Source organism: Emys orbicularis, chromosome 6 (genome assembly GCF_028017835.1).
Source record: "Emys orbicularis isolate rEmyOrb1 chromosome 6, rEmyOrb1.hap1, whole genome shotgun sequence".
NCBI lineage: Eukaryota > Metazoa > Chordata > Testudines > Emydidae > Emys > Emys orbicularis.
Window position 1 is genome coordinate 73,289,508 of NC_088688.1, and position 22,439 is coordinate 73,311,946.

At 40.3% G+C, this 22,439-nt stretch overlaps 1 protein-coding gene across 2 annotated transcripts in view; it reads right to left on the bottom strand.

The window, feature by feature from the left end:
* The window catches only part of SEMA6A (semaphorin 6A), an 81,552-nt gene that overhangs the window by 48,790 nt on the left and 10,323 nt on the right, over positions 1-22,439 (bottom strand). For both annotated transcript variants that reach the window (XM_065406161.1, XM_065406160.1), the window contains exons 3-11: positions 20,840-20,900; positions 18,639-18,701; positions 17,696-17,797; positions 13,813-13,903; positions 10,450-10,569; positions 9,201-9,289; positions 8,118-8,335; positions 4,361-4,492; positions 506-661 (exon numbers count right to left, since the gene is read on the bottom strand). In XM_065406161.1, coding sequence (XP_065262233.1) covers positions 506-661; positions 4,361-4,492; positions 8,118-8,335; positions 9,201-9,289; positions 10,450-10,569; positions 13,813-13,903; positions 17,696-17,797; positions 18,639-18,701; positions 20,840-20,900 — 1,032 coding nt within the window. The remainder of the gene's footprint in view (positions 1-505; positions 662-4,360; positions 4,493-8,117; positions 8,336-9,200; positions 9,290-10,449; positions 10,570-13,812; positions 13,904-17,695; positions 17,798-18,638; positions 18,702-20,839; positions 20,901-22,439) is intronic.

Here is a 22,439-nt window from a genome sequence, read left to right on the forward strand (position 1 = left end):
ACAAATCTCTGTATTATTATTTCTTTTCTCATTGTCATAGAACAGATGGGGGTTATGTGATTATTTCTGTTTGTACACTTGTGCAAACACTGAAACACACCAGCACATATCCTGACAGATATCTTTGTATCCTGTGAACATATCCTGACAGGCATCTTTATTTCCTGTGGACATATCCCCTGGCTACCAAAATTTTCTACAGAGCTGTTTCAAATACTGACCCATAAGCTAACATGCAGGGCAATGTTCCCTGCTCTACATTTCCTCTGCAATCTGGTTTCAGTGCAGCATGGTTGGAAAGGACTGAAATCATTTCCAGTCTTGAAAGCTGCTCTGGGAGTTCTGTGGCATCTACTCAGTACTGTCATCATTCATTGCTGGATTCATGCCCAGCACAGCAAAAATGATTATTAGAATTTCAAAATATTCTAAGCATAGTTCATTAACACATCCTGACAGCATGTTAAGAGGGTTAGGAAAGTCCATTTGGAAGTTAGTTATTTACCTGACCATCGTCCTCAGGAACCAGGGCCTGCTGACAATTGAAGGAACAGCCTCGTCCATGAGAGGATGCGTTTTGATGAAATTTAGAGTATCGTCTGGGAACTCATTGGAGGTTATGTACTTTTCTAATGATACAGAGCCAGCACAGCAACCTGGCCTAAATGAAACAAGGGGGGAAAGTACTTATTTAGTGCCTGAGGGCAAATCTTCTAAGTGAATTGCTTTTCTAAGCATCTGGCACTAGGCAAGGATTCGCCAAAGGTTCTGTGCTGAACAATTCAGAATGCCACCAAATGAAGTACTGTTAGATTTCCTTTGGGCCTGCTGAGATCTTAGTGGGAGTCCAGGACTCTGTTCTGCCTATCTCAGGAATACTTTGATTTATTGCCACCCAAACAAGCAGATCATGAAGTTTTAAATACATGAGTCTGCAGTCCATCCACCCACATGGAGTCTAATAAATGTACAGACTTATTTGGCAAAATACTGTACATGGATAAGGCACTCTCCCGGTTTTAACTGGCCCCATTACTGTGGCGCTTTCTCATGGAATAAGTGTACTCTATTTAATTTACAAGGGGAAAGTTGGTTTTTTACAGTGTGAAATAAAATGTTCAAAATACAGCCAGTGGGGGTGGGAGAACCCAGCATCAATGTGAACATCTTATTTACTGTGGTTTCACTTTGTTTCTGACAAGCATGAGAACTCCAGTGTGGCAGAATGACAGTATCCTGCAATATCCTGAACAAACCTCATTGAATAAAGATTAATTTTAGTGAATTAAGTTAAACGTTTTTGAAGTAGATTTAATATCTTTGGGGTCCATTGTATTACAATTGCAACTGTTTACATGTTACTGTAGGATTGTATGTAACTTTTCTAGGGACTTGACTAATGTAAATGTTAGGAACTTCAAATAACTGTCTGGGAGAATATGTGTGAAGTGGGTTTCCTAGTAGGTAGTTGGGAGGCCGTTGGCAGCTATGCCCTGGAGAAAGACCCATTGTCTCCCCTAATTACCTACTCCTGGAAACCCCAGATCAAAGACCCCTGTATAAAGGATGGACTAAACTTTTGACTATGCTTGTTCTGAGCTGAAGCTGTGATCAACTTAAACATAAGAATGGCCATACTGGGTCAGACCAAAGGTCCATCTAGACCAGTATCCTGTCTTCTGACTGTGGCTAATGCCAGGTGCTTCAGAGGGAATGAACAGAACAGGTAATCATCAAGTGATCCATCCCGTCACCCATTACCCGCTTCTGGCAAACAGAGGCTAGGGACACCATCCCTGCCCATCCTGGCTCATAGCCATTGATGGACCTATCCTCCATGAATTTATCTAGTTCTTTTTTGAACCCTGTTATAGTCTTGGCCTTTACAACATCTTCTGGCAAAGAGTTCCACAGACTGACTGTGCGTTGTGTGAAGAAATACTTCCTTTTGTTTTAAACCTGCTGCCTATTAATTACATTTGGTGACCCCTTGATCTTGTGTTATGAGGAGGAGTAAATAGTTCCTTATTTACTTTTTCCACACTAGTCATGATTTTATAGACCTCTATCATGTACCCACTTAGTCGTCTCTTTTCCAAGCTGAAAAGTCCCACTCTTTTTAATCTCTCCTCATATGGAAACTGTTCCCCTAGTAATTTTTGTTGCCCTTTTCTGAATCTTTTCCAATTCCAATATATCTTTTTTGAGATGGGGTGACCACATCTGCACGCAGTATTCAAGATACTTCCTTTTGTTTGTTTTAAACCTGCTGCCTATTAATTTCATTTGGTGACCCCTAGTTCTTGTGTTGAGAGGAGTAAATAACACTTCCTTATTTACTTTTTCCACACCAGTCATGATTTTATAGACCTCTATCACAGTGGTTCTCAAACATCTGTACTGGTGACCCCTTTCACATAGCAAGCCTCTGAGTGCGACCCCCCTTATAAATTAAAAACACTTTAAACTATATTTAACACCATTATAAATGCTGGAGACAAAGCGGGGTTTGAGGTGGAGACTAACAGCTCGTGACCCCCCATGTAATAATTTCACAACCCCCTGAGGGGTCCCGACCCCCAGTTTGAGACTTTTCAAGCTGAAAAGTTCCAGTTTTATTAATCTCTCCTCATACGGAAGCCGTTCCATACCCCTAGTCATTTTTGTTGCCCTTTTCTGAACCTTTTCCAAATCCAATATATCTTTTTTGAGATGGGGTGACCACATCTGCATTTGAAACCACAAGGAAACCTCTGGGGTGAAGGTATGAAGGACTGCTCCTACCAGAGCCCATGTTAAGGTTGGGGTGAACCCTGGTAAGATTATTAGCATGAGTGTAGATTCTTTTATTGTTTTAATGTTTTTAAGGTAGTGCTTTTTCCTTACGAATAAAATAGGTCTGCATAGGAAGTGCTGGGTGATAACTCATAACTGTTGGCAATTACATTGTATGCTGTCTCTGAGAGGAGAAGCAAGCAGGCCTGTTTAGACAGACTGTGTTTTGCTGGGAAAATCACAATATAATCCTGGAACTGGGCAGCCTGGAAATACCCTGGTCAGGAGGGAGGGAGACACATGGCTCCACCCAAGAGAGGTAACTTTTAGGGAGCTGAAAGCCTGAGAGTGGGTGCCCTTGCTGTGCCATAGAGAGGAATACAGGTGTAGTTGCCCTGAACTGTGACACCCAGTACTGTAGGCATGAGTAAGGCTAAGATTTAGTCATGGGTATTTTTAGTAAAAGTCATGGACAAGTCACGGGCATTAAACAAAAAATCCACACAAAAAAAGTCCATGACTTTTACTATATAAATACCCGACTAAACCTTAGCAGCTCCTGGGGTTCCAGGCGCTGCTGCTCTGTGGGGCCCCTAGGACATTGCTGCTGTGGGGGCCCGCCGATGGCTAGCCCCTGCACTGGCCACAGGGGCTGACTGCCCCCAGCAACCCCTGCTCCGAGGTCGCAGGGACCGCTGCTCAGGTGCTCCCTGGGGCTGTCCCCGGGACAGTAGACATAACATATACATGATGGCATTTCAAAGTTCCTGTCCAGGGAACAACTTACAAATAAAGTTGAAGATAAACAAACTTAGGCCTAATGAAGAAATTGAAATGCTAGGTTCAGTAAGTCTCTAAAACATAATGGGCCAAATTCAGACTTGGTGTAACTGGGTGCAATGGAAGTCTTTTGGATCAAATTAAATGATGGATTTGGGGCCAGATTCTTCTAATGGTTACAGTGGTATAACTCTACTGACATAAATGGAATTATTCCAGATTTACACCAGTATACCATTAAGTGGAATCTGGCTCTGAGTGTGATGGGAGTAGGTGGCAAGGTAGTGTAACTTGCACTGAACTGGTATTTAATGGGTCTACAAAATGAGTGCAATGAACATGTCAAAGGGAGTGGAAGGGAAGTGGACATAAGGGAAACAATTAATAGGTGGTATTAGATAAAGCAGATCCCCTTTTTTATCTTACACCCTCTAGTTAGTTGCTTTTCCATTTCCCCCCTTATTTCCTCCTACTTGGCACATTAAGTTATATTTGTTATGTTACCCCCGAATGGCAAATTGGTGCCATTCATTTCCTGACAATGTGTAACTTATACCATCTTAAGCAACCCCTGATTTTGATCTAATGGGTATGATCCTGATCTGACCTGTATTAAAGCTGATTTCAATGGACTACTACTGATACACCACCATAACTTAGATCAGAATCAGGCTGAATTCCTATTTCAGTTAAAATATGCATTTCCCATTACATCTGTATCTCACATTGCTGCTCAAGCAGTCTAAGATGTTGTATTGTGTGCACCAAGACACAATCCATTACTACACAGCATATGAATGCATACCTGGGTTTGGGCACTCGCTCATCAGGAACTGGTGTCCACGTAGAATCTGGAGACTTTTGTTCTTTGAATCTCCCAGTAAATACATTGGCAATGTCAAGCATGTCATAGGCACAGACTGCAGAGCCAGGGATGCTGCAACGTGACATTTCCCAGAAATTGTTACTCATTATGCAGTTATGCATAAAATTTTGACTGAAAAATATGCTGCATAGAAGTTTTCCTGTCACAGGCTACTTAGTCCTGAACTTTATAACCTCCGGGTATTGACAGTAAAAGGCTGCTCCATGCAAAAGTTTGAAATGTACCAATGGGTAGTCAGTTTCAAAAGCCTCTAAAGAAAGAATGAATTTCAGTAATCTTGAAGAGGGAAAGAATCTGGGAAACTCTGCTTGCCATTGGTGATGTATGAAGAGTAACAGGCTATTCATTTAGTGCCCAGTACTTGGAAAGTCAAGTTCCTGTAATTCATAATACACTCTCAGTACTGATTCTCACAGTTCTTGCTGTGCCCCCAAAATACAATCTAGAGATAATTCAGAAGTTGGAGCTGATGCATCTCTCTGTGCTGAAGGATCCCATTAAGACTGAGAGTTGAACAGTATCACAACATCCTTTCAGGTTCAGATCTCCATCAGGTTTTCCTGTACATTTCTAACTGACTTCCTATACACAGTTAACTCAACCAACTGTAAAGAGTTTGCAGAAACAAACACAGTGTTGCTTATAGCCACTAAAAATTTCAATTAGGATTTTGATTATTTGCATGTAACCGGATAGTAACCATGTCCAAATATAATTACATTCTTATATAAACACTATTGGAAGGGCTTAGAGGTTTCCCTTGGTCAATGACTTTAAGTTATGAATTATTCATTTATCTACCTTTATTGTTTACACATGAACTCTTGCATTTGTGTCTGACTTCCGCTGCTTGATTTTGATCAGATAAATACTGAGCACCAGCTGGCCAAGATTTGTAATCAGGCTTTTGGCTAGTGGACTATAATACACCACAGAAGACACCTTGTTCCTTGGCCTTTGAAAGTGGGAACAAAACTATGGGGGGGATACCACAAGACTTAGAAGGGAACGTAAATTGATATGAAAATAGTTTTATAAATATTAATGAGAGTTTGTCATTTTAATTTCAAAATGCAACATCCAGAGGGCTAGTAAATGAAACAGAAATAGGGGAACCTCACTAGCCCTGTTTGAAACAAAGGGAGGTGGTTAGCTCTCCAAAGGCTGGGCTGTCTCATGAAAGGAGACCTAGTGCAAAGGTTGCTAATGTGAGTCCACATTCTGAAACATTTTAAAGAGAGAGAGCCAAGTTCATCTTGGTGTAACTTTGATGGAGTTATACCAGGGTGACTTTGGTCCTGAGAGTCTAACTGAGGGTGCCTGGAGTATCTAGGGCTCAATCCTGAAAGGTGAAGAGCAATTCCTGCACGTGCTGAGCACCTTCAAGTCCCATTGGAGATGGAGGAGTTCAGCACTTTATAAGATTAAGCCCCTAACGAAGGGCGAAAAGCAATTTAACAGCAGGAGGTTTGGTATGGAGAACAAAAACACCTGCAGAGTTCAACTCCACACTCCCTGCATAGTGAAGAGATCCCCGTGGAGGTGGATATGGGCAGGCCAAAGGTCTGGCTATTGAGGATCGCAGCAGGTGGATCCACTTAGCACAGTGGGGGAACAGCAAGCCATATCCAATATTCCCCATAACCCAGTAGGAGCTGGACCCAGACCCCTGGCCTACTTCTAGGCAGGGATTGCTGACTCCCTTCTTATTAGCCCCTTCTAGTTCCTGTGAACAAAGACATTTTACAAGGCCCTGCTCAATGGATCAGAAATTAGCTTTAGCCACTCCATGCATAGACCTGTTGTTGCAGTGTCTCCAGCCGCAATGTACATCCTCCCATCCCCTGCAAAAAAGACTTTGCCCACAGGAATAATACTTCACATATTATATGATGGTTTCCACGTCTTAAATTCTCATAGATTATTTCCCAGAGCCCTCCAAACCTCCCCAACATGCTATAAAATCTCCAGGGCCCAGTGGTGGGCGGGGCTTGGGACTCTGGGCTTCAGCTGCTGGGCTGGGGGGACGGGAGGATTCAGAGCTTCTGCCCTGCAGCAGGGTAGTGGGTCTAGGGGCTTCTGCCCTGCAGGGTGGCAGGGCTCCAGGCTTCAGCTGCGAGGAGGTGGGTCTCGGGGCTGACGGTTGCAGTAGTAGACATCTTAATGATTACTAACAGCACAGCATGGAAAACACTGGAAAACTTTCAATTTAGAGGCAATTCTGATGATATAGCCCACTTTCTGGTGCATTCTTTTGATTTTTTATTAATTATTATTTTATTTAGGTGATTTGCATGAAAACAGAATCATCTGCTCCTGTTGCTTAGTTTTTATTTGAAGTCATGTCCTGCATTTGTGGCATAATCATTCCACAGCAGCTACTCTAATTTTGTTGTCAGAAGCAGTAATTATACATTGGAGGCCTGCGCTTGCTCCCATTTGAAATCAGTGAGAGTTTTGTCATTTACCTCAGAGGGGTCACCCTTTGACTCTAGGTGGGAATTGTACGGCAAGAGCAGATGAACTCCAGCAATAAAGTTCATGTTGCAGCCCCAGTGTCCCTTGTAATATAGAACAGGGGAAAAGAAACAGACCCTCTGGGGCCCTGCAGGAATTTTTCTTTAATTAGAACATTTTTTAACTTTTCCTGAGACCTCAGTAATTAGATGCAGTTACATGTTTTAATAACTTTCCAAGCAGCATGTTATAATATACACTGGTAACAAATTCTAAACAGATGTCATGGAAAGCCTTTATATGCTGAACTATAAAATGCAGGTGTTAGAACAACGGGTCCCATTATTATTTATTGTTTGTGTTGTGGCAGTGCCGTTACCAAGAACAGGCCTCTATTGTGCTAGGTTCTGTACAAACACACAGGAAGACATGTCTATGCACAGAGGGGATCCTGCACCCATGAAATGGGAGAGTTCCCCTCACTTGGCATGCCCGCTGTTTTCCTCTCAGAATCCCTTTAATGGAGTATCATGGGGTTACAGCTCCATTGGCTTAGAAGGGACAGGAAGGTGGCAAGCTAGATCTGGAGTCTTCCAGTTTCTCCCCTACAAACTCATGGTGAGAGCTATAGCGATTAACACAAGATGAGGATGTGTTAACTTCCACTACTATCCTGTCCACACTTTGGAGCCCTTTTCTGTGAATGTGTGGGCAGCCAGGTCGAGACCTTAAGAGATCAGCTGTTCCAGACGACAGACTGCCAGGTGCTAGCAGGAGTTGGTGGGGTAAGGCGGTAGGGTGGAGGCAAGGGACATCTGTATGTATCTTGAAGAACCCAGGGCTTCTTCTAGGGATCTGGGAGGGGCAAACCACACTCTGCCAATAGAAGAATGAGTAGGAAACTCTGCAAGTTGGACATTGCAGAGTTTTCTGTCCCCTATCTAAAATTATTCCAGCATAAAGGAAAATGTGCCTAACATATGTGACCATGTAGCACATGATTTAAAACTCATCTCAAGCATCAGTCATATAATGTAATAAACAATACTAGAGTATTTAAAATTGGAAAAATGGGTGCCCATATGTGCATGCTAAATAAAACTTATATTTTAATAGCTACTGCTTCTTGTAGTTTTAAAGTGTAAGAAGAAACTGCAATGAAAAGGCAAAACACATGGTACGTATTAAGCAAAAACCAAAAAGCTACTGCATTGGTTACCTGTTATAAGGGGTGGAGAAGGTTGCCAAGACAATATCATGGCCATTGATATGGATAACATCCGTAACAGCCTGCAGTATGTTAAAGTAGAAGTGTGAATCGCCAGGAACTGAGCAGTTCAGGCGAGCCTTGAGAAAGGAAGTCCACTGTTTTTCCAGAACTCTCTGAGATCCTCCCATGTCATTCTTGCAAACCTGAGCCACTCTTGGGAAAACTACCTGCAGCGAAGGGAAAAAAATAGAGAAAATGAAATATTTCTTTGATCAGAGAAACTTTATTTAAAAAAAAATAGAAATGACACAGCGAGGTGCTTAATTTAATCCCATGTTTCCATAATCTGTGACAAATAACAAACAGAGGAAAATTCAGCTTTGGAAGAGTGTGCTATAAAAGATAAGGCTGAGGCATTTAATACCCAGCCATAAATCCTCAAGGAGATCAGTTCTCAGCCCATATAAACTCATTTCCATACAGACTGCTTAGCTTTCTATTTCCCCAAACAAAAGCACTTTATATTCACAATCCCTGCAACCCACGCTGCCAGCCTCTGGGTCTTGTATCTTCGGCACTCAAAACTATGCAAACCTCACTGGGCTTGTATTCATACCCTGCACCTTTGTGACCCTTGTCAGCTTTTCTGTCTGCTTAGTTGGAAGTCTATTGTGGAAATATCAAAAAATTTTATTCAGTAAGTGTTCAATTGTTCTTTACAATAAGGCAAAGAACAAAATTCCTCCCTTGTTTACTTAGTGCTCCTGACTCTCATCTCCTAAATATAGCTGCCTCTTTAAAGTAAAAATTTTAACTATTATCTGATACGATGAATTAAATGAATTTGCCATTTACTTTGCAGAGTTAGGAAAATAAAAGAGCTTCCAGCACATATTGCCACCATCACGTTGTGTATCCAGACAGTGCAATGTTTCACTCCAACCAACCTTTTGGCTCGAGCAGTAGGATCCTCTCAAAACGATGACCTTGTCATTGTGATTTATGGTTCTCATTTCAAGGTCATTCCTAACAGCACTGGTCCAAGAGCAGTTTTTTCTGAATATTACAAAGAATCGAAGGCAATTCTCTTACCTTTCCCATACTGTTGTACTCCACTGCTATTTCCCGAAAGAAGAAGTAGATGTAGTCGCCATAATCTACCGCTTGGACAAAGTATGGCTCTGTAAACAGATGGCACATTCTGTCTATGTGTACACCATATATAAAATAAAAATGAATCAAAGGCACAGATAAGAGCAAAACATATCATTGCATACCCAAAGAGACAAACTTTTTTGGAGGGGGGCAGAGCTCTGTTTTCAGCCCTTTCACCCAGACCATGGCTTATCAGACAGGAAACAATTCATTTTGGATGGATGTAGTGGCTGAAGGCAACTCTGTGGAGAACCAATGCAAGGCAATTACGCACTTGCATGCATGCCACTGAAATGACCCCCCTTTGGATTTCTGCAGGAGAATTAGGAAAGGTGAAGATAGTGATACTTTCAAATATGGGCATGGGTAGATGGTGCAAGGGTAGATCCTTATGGCCAAAACCTCACACGTGGAGAGAATAGCAAACCATGCAATCTGCTGTTCCCTAGACTTAGTGATAGCAGTAGCACATATGGACTAGCTCCATGGGTACCTGGTATTAATACACATATACACACACACACACTGGGCTAATGGTTTCTTCCCTCAACCCCATTCTGTTTCAGCATTTTTGCATGCAAGCCAAGCCCTTATACCTGAGCTTGGCTCACTGTCTCACTGCCATTCATGATGCGTTTGTGAGGGTAAGCAGTAACTTTCTTAACAATGAAGGTATTTACAAATTGCCTAATTCAACAGCAAAGCCATACAGCACCTAAAATGAAGGCTTTGTGTCATATCCCCAGAATTTTATTTATATCGATGAATCATAACGTTGCAGAACAAATTCTCTGTATCTCATAAAACCCTGATTGTTACCTACCACAATCCTAGGAAAGGAGTTGGTTCAGGCACAGCCCAAGAACATTGGTCTCCTCTCCCAGCCCTGAAAATTTCATCTTTTTTACACAATAGCTATGAAATGAAAGATTCAGGCTTGGAAAGTTGGATGTAATGTATTTTACTGTGGTGGTACTTGTAGTTTCTTTTAGTATCCAGTAACGGGGAGGGTAGGTGGGAAGGGAAGAAGGGGAAGGAAGGAAGGAAATCAGAGTAGGTAAAAGATGTAATTTAGTTTCTTCTATCTGACAGAAAACATTGCTGAAATGAAACTGCAGCGAGGTCTGTCAGCAATCCAAGACTCTCATCAGAGATGCATCTCCCTTTTTTTCGTTTGTCTACTCACCTTTTAACCATTTTGAGTCATGTTTGACTGTCCGCAGGGTTGGGCTGTCTCCAAGGCTCCGGTAAATGACTGCATCTATTGCAAGGAAGTCAGTCACTGTGGCAGAATACAGCTTTCCCTCTTGGGGAGTGGGAAAGAAAAAGAAAAAAAATGGGAGGAAGGAGAAATAATGTAATTATTTTCCTTCATCAATCAAATGAGATGGGACAAATGAAATCATCTCAATCTCTTTGGAACGAAAATTCTGAGTGGGTAACTGGAATCACAGGCAGACTGAAATGTTCCTTATTTTAAAAATGAAATGGCAATTTCAGAAGGATGCACTGGAAAAAGGGCATTCCTAGAAAATGTCCTCTGTTTTACTAGATTAGATAAATTGGGACTGGAATGCCCGGCTTCATTGTGGACACCACTACCACAATACCATAGGTAATCTAATGTGACTGGAACAATGGGTGGAAAAGATGGGGTTGTTATCCACAGATCCCAGCAAAATAAATGGATATGAGGGAGACCAAGAGAACTGCTAGTTTTTAAACAAGTTTGTCAAACTATGTACTTCTGGAGAGCATTGTTCCTTGATTTTGTTATGTTAGCTAATTGACACTTAGTATTTCTTCTTTTTTTGTCTTTAATGTGCAAAAAGCTCCGCTCCTTTAAGAGCTCTAGCACAAAAATTATCAGTGTATGGCACGGCAAAGCAAATATATAACTGTGAAGAGACTGATGAAGGCTCCCTATCCTTTTAGATATCTGATCTATGCTTAGGCATCTTTAAATCTTAAAGAGCATAAGAGGAGGAAAGCTAAGAATGTGCTGTAAACAGGGCACAGCAAGGACAAGAGAGTAAGGCAAAACATCACAAGTTAAAGGAAAGCACTGACAAAGTTTAATTTGTAATTGCAAAATCTGGTCATTGTACCATAGGGCTATTTTAGGTTATAAGAAATGTCTTTCACCCATGATAATTCACAGTAACACAAACAATAGAACATTATGCAGATCCAATAACTCAAATCTCAGTTGTGTCTAAATGAAGTGGGTATGGGCTGCACCCACCTCATTGGGAGCTATAATGGGTATTAAGCTAGAACTTATCCACGCTGGATATATGATAAAGTGGGTGCCCCTTTGTTCAGAGGTTTCTGAACCCTTTTGGCCTATACCTCTGCTTATTTCCAGCTAACAGCAGCAGACAGCATTTCATTTCCCTTCAAGGTTTAAAAAACAGATCAAATCTTTTCATTACCAGGGCAGTAATCTTACTTCTGTACCACGCAACTCCTATCAGATTTTGGCTGTTTAAAAATAGGTCTACTTTCTTAGGCGAAAATAAATAAGTGTTTTAAAAGCAGACACTAAAACCAATAAAAAGGCTGAACTTTTCAGCTGTGGATGTCAGAGCTCAACATTAATATAATCACTCTCCTTCCTGCCACATCCCAGTAGGTCTTGTGACAATCACACTTCACACACACTAGCTACAATAGCTGCAAGAAGAGTCATATACACATAAGCACATCCTACAGATTAAAGTCAGCTGGGCTAGCTCCCTAAACTGCTGGTTACTACAAAAGCTTTTCCCAGGGGATCAGACTTTATAACCTATCAAACACAGAATGCTTTTACTAAAGTTGGGCGAGTTTACTTGATCCATTCTGTAACAATTTATTTGACAAACTTTACCTCTTATACTGAAAGGCAATAGTCCTGATACACAGAACCTCATTAGTCAAGTGACTAATTTGTGATAACTTGCACTGTATCTTGCTCCTAGGAACATATCTAAAATGAGGGTACTGTAAGAATGTGTGATATGTGCCTATGACATGGGAATGGTGCCTAATATACAGCAGCTGCTTATATAATACACTTATATTAGTGGATGCTGTTTCTTTAAAACCCTCTTCCTCTGGAAGCATTTAACTTCTTTTGGATTAAAAAAGAGAAGTCAGTAAAAAGAAGGTTTCAGAGTAGCAGCCGTGTTAGTCTGTATCCGCAAAAATAACAGAGGAGTACTTGTGGCACCTTAGAGACTAACAAATTTATTAGAGCATAAGCTTTCGTGGGCTACAACCCACTTCTTCGGATGTCACTCCCCAACATCCAGAAAAATCTCTCTAGTTTTGTCCTTACTATAATTAACGAACTATTCATTAGTATTTTTAAATTAGATGGCGCCATTAATTTATACTAAGCTGAGTGAGGGCACGCTGCATCCTACTAGAGAATCTCTCCTTTGTAAAAGATACCATGTCAGTTCAGACACTGTAGGTGGTACTATGTCTTTTTGGTTACAGCAATGATCTCCACTTAATAGTGGCTGATCTGTTTATAAACTGCTACACTCTCAAGTGAATTTCTAACATCTTTTCTATCAAATAGTTAGTCATTATTTTCTATGTAATAGCAAGATACCTGCTCAAAAAACAGGAGTAATGTTATCCTAGGTTGCCAACATGCTTTACCATCTATGTTACAGCCAAACCTGAGATGTGGTCACCAGAGTTCATAGTAATAGAAGTGCAAAAATGAAACAATATAATCAGAAATCTATAAAAGGGAAGAAGTACCAAAATATCATTTTATAACCAATGGCCCAAATTAAAACCATTAATATGCACTCACTTTTTAAATTACTGTGAGAAACAATAGTTAACTGCATTCTGTTACATGCAGCATAAATCATCATTAAAACAAAAGATTTCTCTCCTTCCCCTGCCACAGCTGGGAATGATCTGTCAAGATGTTTCTACTAAAAAAAAAAAAAAAAAAAAAGAGCCAGCACTTCTGCTTTCCTTGTTGATGCAGAGGAGTGCACTCACAGATATTTTTAAACATCTCTGAACTGACCTTCATTATGAAGGGTACCTTAGTTTTAACCAAATACAGGACCATAGCCTGCTCCCACTAAAGTCATTATGAGTTTTGTCCTTGGCTTTCATAGAAGCGGTCAGTATTTCTGTCTCACACTGATCTGGCATTATATTATCTCACTTCTTTTACCACGAATCCAGTAAACATGAATCAGGAAACTGAGGCTTCAGACAATGTTGATTATGGTACTGAAGTTAATACAGCAGCTTGTGAAGTTTCCTGCACTAATGATTCTTGTGGCCCCTATTTTGAGTCATTATTCACTTACTGTGCCACATTTTAAATGAGACCTGAAGAAGAGCTCCGTGTAAGCTCGAAAGCTTGTCTCTCTCACTAATAGAAGTTTGTCCAATAAAAGGTATTACCTCACCCATCTTGTCTCTCACATTTTAAAAGTGTCATTTTGTATGGGAGGGATATTGTATCATGGCAAGCAAGACCTGGAAGAAGGGAAGGAATGGGTTAGTCTCACTTTTCCTTATTTACCTGCGAACAGTGCAACATTGGCATGTTTTGCATCATAGGGGCACCTGGCCATTCCACTGAACTCATCTCCTAGGAACTCCAGTGTCTCCATCTGAAAAAAAAAATGGAATCTCTTCAGAATAAAAAAATGAAACTTATTACCCAGGACAAAACATATGATACTATTCATTTCATAGCAGGGAAGAAGTTCCTTTTTGTAGCAGTGGTTTTGGCTATGAGTTAAAAACTGTGCAAAATTATAGCATTGCATAAAATCAATCTATGAAAGAGTATCCAGTAAGTCAGACATCCTTTAAAGCTTCTCGTTCTTACCCCCATTACATTTTACAAAAGTATTCAGCTGATATTTTCTCTGTACATGGGTTTCCTGTTGAACTGTAATGGGCTATGCGGTCTGTGATTCTGGAAAATATTCAGATGTTATCCTCAAAATGATGCAACAGAAGTACTATTATCCAGAGCAATAGCCTGCAACCCATACAAGTGAGAGGAAAAGCACAAGGTACTTTTGTATGTGTGCATTTTTTCTCCCTCTTAAGCTGGGGCACTATCTGGGGTAGTCAAAACTGTGCTATTCTCTTTTCTGATTTGCATGTTGGAAAGGACCACTTTCCAGGTGTTACTGGGCCTGTGTCATATAGCAACCCTCTTACCATCAAGCAAGAATTAATCTGTGCGGTAGTTCTAAAATCTTAGGCTTAAGTGTAACCCCTAGGAAATTAATTCACCACCAGGTACAGGTAATTATAAAGATAACTAGCTCAACCTCATGCAGAAGTTCAAGGGTTTTTAGTAAACTACACGTAAAGGTGCAGATCCCACATGTTTAAGACTCATATATTATAGTTGGCAAGATTAATCAGCAGTGTAGCCCACAGAGCTAACTTAGCATTTTATTTTACTTTTCAGTAATGCAAGGAACCTACAGGCCTGTATCCTGTAAGACATTGGCATAAGTAAGTTAGAATAAGTAAAATAGGCCTATGACCCTAAGCATAGATAAAAAGGCCTGACAGTTACCCTAGATTTTGGGGAAGTGGGAATAGCTTGCTCAAGAGAGGGAGTCGGTACATAATACCAGGCAAATGCAGGAATACTGAACTGATACTGGGCCTGGATATTTTAGGATACAATTGTTGGCAGATGTCTAACCACCAACTTGCTTGAGCAATAGGTGACGTATATGATAAAGAGGTAAATGGCATTAATATGTTAACCTATAGGATAAATGCACCCCAATATTATGAGGATGAGGAAGTTAGATTTGGATATGGAAGGCTGAGCATCAGAGTGAATATCTGTGAGAGTGCCCAGGTCCTATAATAGGCTAAGCCACCATGTAGCAGGGGCTAGCTTTCCATCCTTTAGCTCTTCATTGTTATCTACCACTGACCTTTGGGTGTTGAGGATCTGGACCATCGGACTCAGTTGGCATGCCAGGGACTTTGTCTCTCACCCCCAGAGCCCCAAGGAAGGGTTGAGTATAAGAATGTGAGCATATGCAGGGAATGACACCAAAGATATCCCTAATACTGTATTGCAGCTATTTGTTTATGTGGTTTGGAGTTTTTTGTCTTTACTGATTGTTTTAATAAAGATAGCAAAGGCTTTGCTTTATCCTCAGTGTGAGTGTCTTTGCCATTCACCCTGAGGTACCCTACAAGATATTGAACTTGTCAGTTTTAATTCTGTGGAGCCTGATTCTGGGATGAGAACACTATTATCCCCCCTCCAGCTCATTCATTAGTATTAATTGGCAATCAATACAATTATTATTAACCATTCAAAAGGATCAGGCTACATCAATAACTTGTATGTTGGGGTAAAATCCTTCTAACATATTTAACTCACTTCAACAGTACACACTGTATAAATCAAATGCAGAGTTCAGAATCATAGACCATGAAAAATAATCCATCTAGCACCATCAAGCTACCCCAATCAACTTTAAGCTCATATGTTATGAAACCTAACTCATTCAATGGATGATTTGTCATCATTTGTTTTCTGTCATGTATCTTTTCTGTCAAGACCTTCTGAAGGGAATCAGTTGTGTTTACTCTAGGATGGGAAAGCATTTAAAGTGATGGTGAAAGGAAATGAGCTATGCTCCAGAACTCCTTCCCTCTGCAAGGAGCACAACATTCCAGGGTCATCTGTACTTTCACTTTACAGTGCTGAGGGATGGCCTTATCTTCAGTTTGGCATATCTCAAGTGCCCTGGTGCCATCTGTAATCCCTGAAATACAGCCAGGGAAAGTCAGTGCAGGTGTCAGAGTGACCTTCTGTAGGCCCCAAGAGACATCACCGTGCAGGCTCTCAGAGCATAGCAACAGCTGAGGGAATCAGCATGGGCCATATATCATGGGGAATGAAACATCTGCAGAAAGGATCCTCACATTAGGATGCCAAGAAAATCCGTATTTGTACTAAAAAATAGCTTTCCGGCAAGGGGACTCCTAGGAATTTGTTAGCAGCATTAATTGTACTGAGCACTAAGCAATGACAAACAGAAAACTAAACTTAGGACTGGAAACAGGAAACCTGGCAACATGATGTGGATGGGAGGTTGGGGATAAGGGAAGGGGAAAAAAGAGAGATTTTTTTTAACCAGACCAGTTGTTCTAATTTCAGTACTCCTCATATCAGGTATCTGCACTATATAATTAACACAGAGCTATAGAGAAGACTGTGCTGCTGCTCTGCACATGTGTCGATGTACCTTCCAGGCTAAAGCCATTGCAGGGGCTAAACCAGCATGGCAGAGGAAGGATGGTGAGAAGTAGGGTAATACTGTGTATCACTGCTGTAGTTGCTTTCCTGGCAGTTGATATCTTCAGTTTGTTTTCAGGACACTTCTTACAATAATCCTGGACCTGATCCTGTACCTTGAAGTAAAGGGAGGTTTGCCATTGACTACTATATGAGCAGGAGTAGGCTTTTTATCAGTAGTAACTGAATCTTCTTCCTCTCCAAAGAAAGGTTAGAAATGCACCTTGTGACAAAGGCAGATTCTAAAAGAGTGCACTGCTCTTAGGCTGAATACTAAGGCCCTGATCTAACTCCCATTAAAGCAACTGGAAAACTCCTATTGATTTCAGTGGGGTCTGGATCAGGGCCTAAAACCCTACTCCTCAGACAATGGACAAAGGTTGAATAAATGGCTTTGCATGAATGCAGAAACACTGGCACATAATTGGGCTGAGGGAAGGAATCTTCAGCTCTAACATGTAGTTTATTAGCAGGGCAGATGGGCAGTTGTTTAGTGCAGCCTGCTCCTAATCTCTATATGATGTTTTGACCTTGTAGATACCCCATTTCTTTTCCCCCTCTGCATTTCCCTGTAGCAGTCTACTGCTGAAATCACTTTCACAGAATGAAGAAGTGTGTAGAGTCCTGCACAGGTTCCCTACTAATTGGGTCCCCAAATACCAATGCAGCAAAAAATGCATAGTTTCCACTATGCTAAGCCCCTAAGTGTCTAGGCTAGCATCTTTGGGATTGGGCACAACACAACAGCCAGATTCAAAATGGTTTATGGATGAGAAATCCTCAGCATCAGGCCTGTACTTTGAGATGTGTCAGTAGTAAACACATCTCAAAGTACAGTGAGCTGTAAGTTATTGTTCAAGACAACTGAGAAGGATAAGATCAAGTAGCAATATACTTTTATGTGTAGAGGTTGCAAAGAGGTGTCTATATCAATCCAGGCAAATCGTAGAAACCCAATCAAGATTCCACATATAGAATGCTGAAGAAGTCAAACAAGTGAGGATAAACTATGTAATGTTGAATGATACATTTTATGCTGCCAACCACACAGTCAAAATAAATAGTTAAATTTCTCAGCGCACAGCTGCAATCTCCTAAACATAACACCTACCTTATAGTTCCTGCAAGAAGGGTTGAAGGCATTTGTTCCACAGATAAACAAGGTATCATCATTTCGTTTCAGGAGGACTTTAATAAAATTATGACACTCATCCTGAAGAAAAATAATAAAAAGTATTTTACCCAATATATTACAAATGTTTGGCTTTATTCTTGTGCCATGATCTTTCATTGTCAGGGCTAAAATGAAGCTGGCTAGTAGCCACTGTGACATTCTGGGCTTTAGTTTCACAATTTTTTAACTGACAGTGAACAAGACAATGAATTTTCATTCCATTTGTTTCAACACAGTTGCTAGGAACTGAGGACATTTTATTTACATTACAGTTCAGACTTCATTATTGTTCATGAAGTTTGTTTGAACTTTGTTGCTTTAATCAAGACTGAGGACCTTTCGGATATATTGCTGTAATACAGTAGTAACACTAATTTATTCAGTGCAGTGCACTAAAGTAAAACTGATGGAAATCAGGTCCAGAAACTCTGGGCCTGATTGTGAGCTGACTAATGTTAGTCAGTGTTTGCACTAGTGTAAAATTAGGGTGAGATCAGAATCAGTTCTTCTGCATCTACAAACACACACTTTGTATTATGGCTTTTTATGAGCTCTTCAGTTAACTCCCAATGGAGAATGGACAACAGTGTTTAGCTACAGGAGGCAGCATTAAGCAATGTCAGTACACTTAGCACTGTGTCCATAATTCCCACTGCTTCTAAGTATTTCATGATGTTACTGCAGCTGCTGTCGTAATGTTTCATCACATTAAAAGCAAACTATTTTTGCAAATTAAAGACTTCAGTAAGTTGATGGAAAAAGCAATTACTAGCAAAGAAGTGAATGGCATGATCCATTCCACATCACAGAGAGCAGTCTGAGATAATAGTTAAGAAACTAAACTAAAGTGGCAGCTGCAGGAGAAATGAAAATTGCCTACCTTATGTTTTCCCTTCATTCTGCATGTGTCTACATCAGCCTGTCTAGATTTCCATGTCAGTTTCTGCAAGGATCAAGAAAGAAATCAATTAGAGCCCAGAGGTTGTTGCATTTGATTTCAGAAGTAAGAGTTCCCTAGGGGAGACTAGCTGCTGAACATATATTTATTGAAAGCTTTCTGCACCCTTTCTCCATGATTAATTCACCATAACAATGAAAGATCAGTGATGTAGAACATTCACTTAATTTTCTGTTGCTATCTATTCATTAAACTAGAAACCCATCTCACCTTCTAAAGCCTGCAAACATGTGAACTTAGTAATTTGCCAATTTTTAAAAATATATGCACTTTTAAAAAAGACTTTTCTTTTCTCATCATTTCTTTTAATTTGATGTTGTTTTGCAAAGCAAATTGTTGCAAATGGACTATAAACTCATTAGTTATCAAGCCAAAGCATACGCATTGGCACAGTCCAGTTCAGATGAGCAAAGAAATCCAATTCAGGTTATTCTCCTTACTTCACATTAGCTAATAGGCTCAGAGATCCTCTAGCTATCAAAGTACTACAGGTTTTATTTTCTAACATTGTTTCCCTGGAACAGTTATAGGTAAATCCCATATTGGATTTTCATTCCTCTATGAACCGAAATCTAGATACACCATGTTATGAAGTTATGTTAAACTTGCCAAGTAGCTGAGTTATAGAGTTTAAGGCCAGAAGGGACCACCAAATCATTTAATCTGACTACTTGTATATCACAGGCCACCAATACCACCCAGCACCTGCACACTAACCCAACAACTGAAATTAAAGTAAAGTATTTTGCTTTACAGCCCACAGGAGACTAGACTATTATGTGCCAGAGGCAGAGAATGGGAGGTGCACCAATGCCTGAGGCCCCATGACAGGGCAGGGAATTAAGTGTGATACACCTGGGTGATCCCTGCAGGTTGCCCACACCTTCCATGGCGAGGAAGGCAAAAAAGATCATGGACAATCTGACCTGGGGGAAAATTCCTTCCCGACCCCACATATTGCCATCAATTAGGCCCTGAATTGAGTGTATTAGATTTGAATAATTATAGTAAAACTTCATTAAAAAGTCCCTAGCTTAAAATACTAACACTCTTATAACAATAATCATGGCTTCGACCTGACAGCTCCATTTAATGAATTGAGTTAGTGCTCATTCATTAACAGTCCTTCACTAAAACATTTTTCATGGATGTAAGCATGAGCGGTGGGTATAATAGGCTGGGGAAGGCTGTGGTTCCCGAAACAGCCCATGTGGCCTTGCCCATGCTCCACCCCGAGGTCCCTTCTCACTTGCCCTTCCCCCTTGATGGGAGCTCTGGGCTTCAGTGGGGGAAGGAGGGTGGGAGGGGTGGGGCCTCAGGCAGAAGGGGTGGGCTGGGCCGGGGGCTAGCCTCCCCGAGCCCAGGATTCACCCACTGCCCATGGATGTAACACTAGTTTTTCTTTCCTCTGCTGCTCTGTGACCTCATTTTAGTATGAGTATCATGTCATAAACTCATCTATGGCATCATTCATGGATTTAACATGCCCATTTTTCCTTTCCTGAGGTGAAATTCACCCCGGTGTTCTATGAATACCATATATTGCATATAGGGTATGCCATGTGCCAATCAGTATGACGAAAGTGGTGGGAGGTCATTTCTAGAAACATTCACACAATAAAGAGGAGAGCAATGCAAGCAAAACTATTCCCATTTTGGATATAATTTCCCGTGAATGTAATGTGGTTTTTCTTACAACACTTTATAGCATGATGTTATAATAAGATTTTATTTACTGCATACTGGCATGACTGACTAATGTGTATATGAAAATATATTAGACTTTGCCTTTTATGATGAGATTTTTAGTATTCTTAATTGGTATAGTATAGCAATTATATAAAGCTACATAATATCAATGAATAGATGTTTGATGGATTCCAGGGAGCTCACTGTATTTCGGTACTGGCTGCTTATCAAGCTAGCTAAATCGCTTATAAGAAATTCACAGAGGTCATGACTGCTATTCCAGCTTTCCCCATATATGACTAGCAATTCCACCTTACTTGACTAGTACAATTTTTACAGCAATGCTGGAAAGCTGTTTGAAACAATGCCCACTTCCTATTTACTCTCTGTTCTTTCTAGTGCCTTTAGTTTCAGGATGATAAAAAGCTACTTACTTTGCTAAAATAAATTTCTTCTGTATGTGATGTGTCCATATCAACAGTATAAATATGGTCCCTGTAAACAAAGGTAAATCAATGCAAAGTCAAAAGTACTAGTCAGTTTATTTTATACAATAAAAAAAAAGAACAGACACTATACAAGAGAACACTACTGATTGCTTGGTCTGCTTCTTCTGAGAATGCTCCACTGTACATAAACTGCTTTGCTTTTCAATTAGAAAGAAGAGAAATTCTAAAAAGCTAACTCAAGATTCTTCCCAGTATCTTATTTGTATGAATGAGATTTAAGAAAGGGGGCTAGTTCCTCATCTCTGGGGGCTGGTGGGCAGATGTTTTTGTGCATCTTTATATCAACTGCAATCCTATTTAGGCAACCTTTACCAGCTTCCTGGGATGGTATTCAGTATGCCATTCTTAGTCATCTGAGGTTAATGCTTTTTTTTTTTTTTTTTAAAGTTATACCTCAAACCTCAGCCGTAATGATTTGATTGACAATATGGAAGGGAAAAAATTGACAGCAACAAAATTGGTCTTCTCTTCACACGCTGATGGCCAAATTAAACTCTAAAATTCACCCTCAAAAGAAGTTTAAATCTCGACTGTGCTCACCTTCCTGTTTTGCTGAGAACTTGGGTTTCTCTACAATTAGCTACCAATCTTCCCTGAGCAAAGGGAAACAGACTCAGAAAGTCAGGTGAGGGGATATTTTTAAGCAGTCCCCTTCTGTGTGAGTGGAGCACAGAGACATTTTTGACCGGGGCACAGAATTAAAAAAGAAAACAAAACACCTGAAAGAGCCACACCAAATTGGGCAGGAGGGGTGAAAAACACCCAACATCTAATTTTTCCTTGAAATAACAATGACTTTTTAAAAAATGCAGGAAGTCTTGTGGCTAGAAAACGATTCATAGCTTTAAAAGGGGGCTATATAGGAGTCTGTTGAAAGTAGGATACAGATTGTTTCCATTTTAGAAGCCTCTGTTGTCAAGATTAGCTTCATTTTATCGAGTTTGAGAGAAACAATATTAGCTTCTAACTAAAGCAGACAGAAAACACTCTTTGCTGTAAGATGAAAATAAGCAACACTTCTCTCACATGGAGAAAAGGGGCAGCATTGTTAATAGAAACTGGCTTTAAAAAAAAATCTGTCTGCCACTGCAGTTGAGGCAGTTTGTTTTGTAAGATGCCAAACTGAGGAGGTGTTTTTCTCCCTCAGTCTTCAATACAAACCAGAACTGTCATTTACTTTCAAGATGGGTTTAATGCCTTATTATTTGCTTGACTTTACCGGCGGAGCTATGATCAGGGTCAGTGTCAGAATAAAATTACATATTAGCATATCAGCTTTTTAGACGGCAATGTTACTTCTTTATATATATATATTTCATAGTTGCAGTTGGGGCTACTACATAAAAGTAGAAACCAAGAATCTGAATTGTAAATTGACTGATTATTATGCCTTGGCAACACCTGAAAAAGTGTTCTGATCGGCCCCCTTCTGGCACAACTCTTTACATTAATTATCATTTTAGTGCTGTTGGTTTTTTTTTAAAAAGACAAACTAGCAACAACAAAAACCCGGTAAAAATAAATG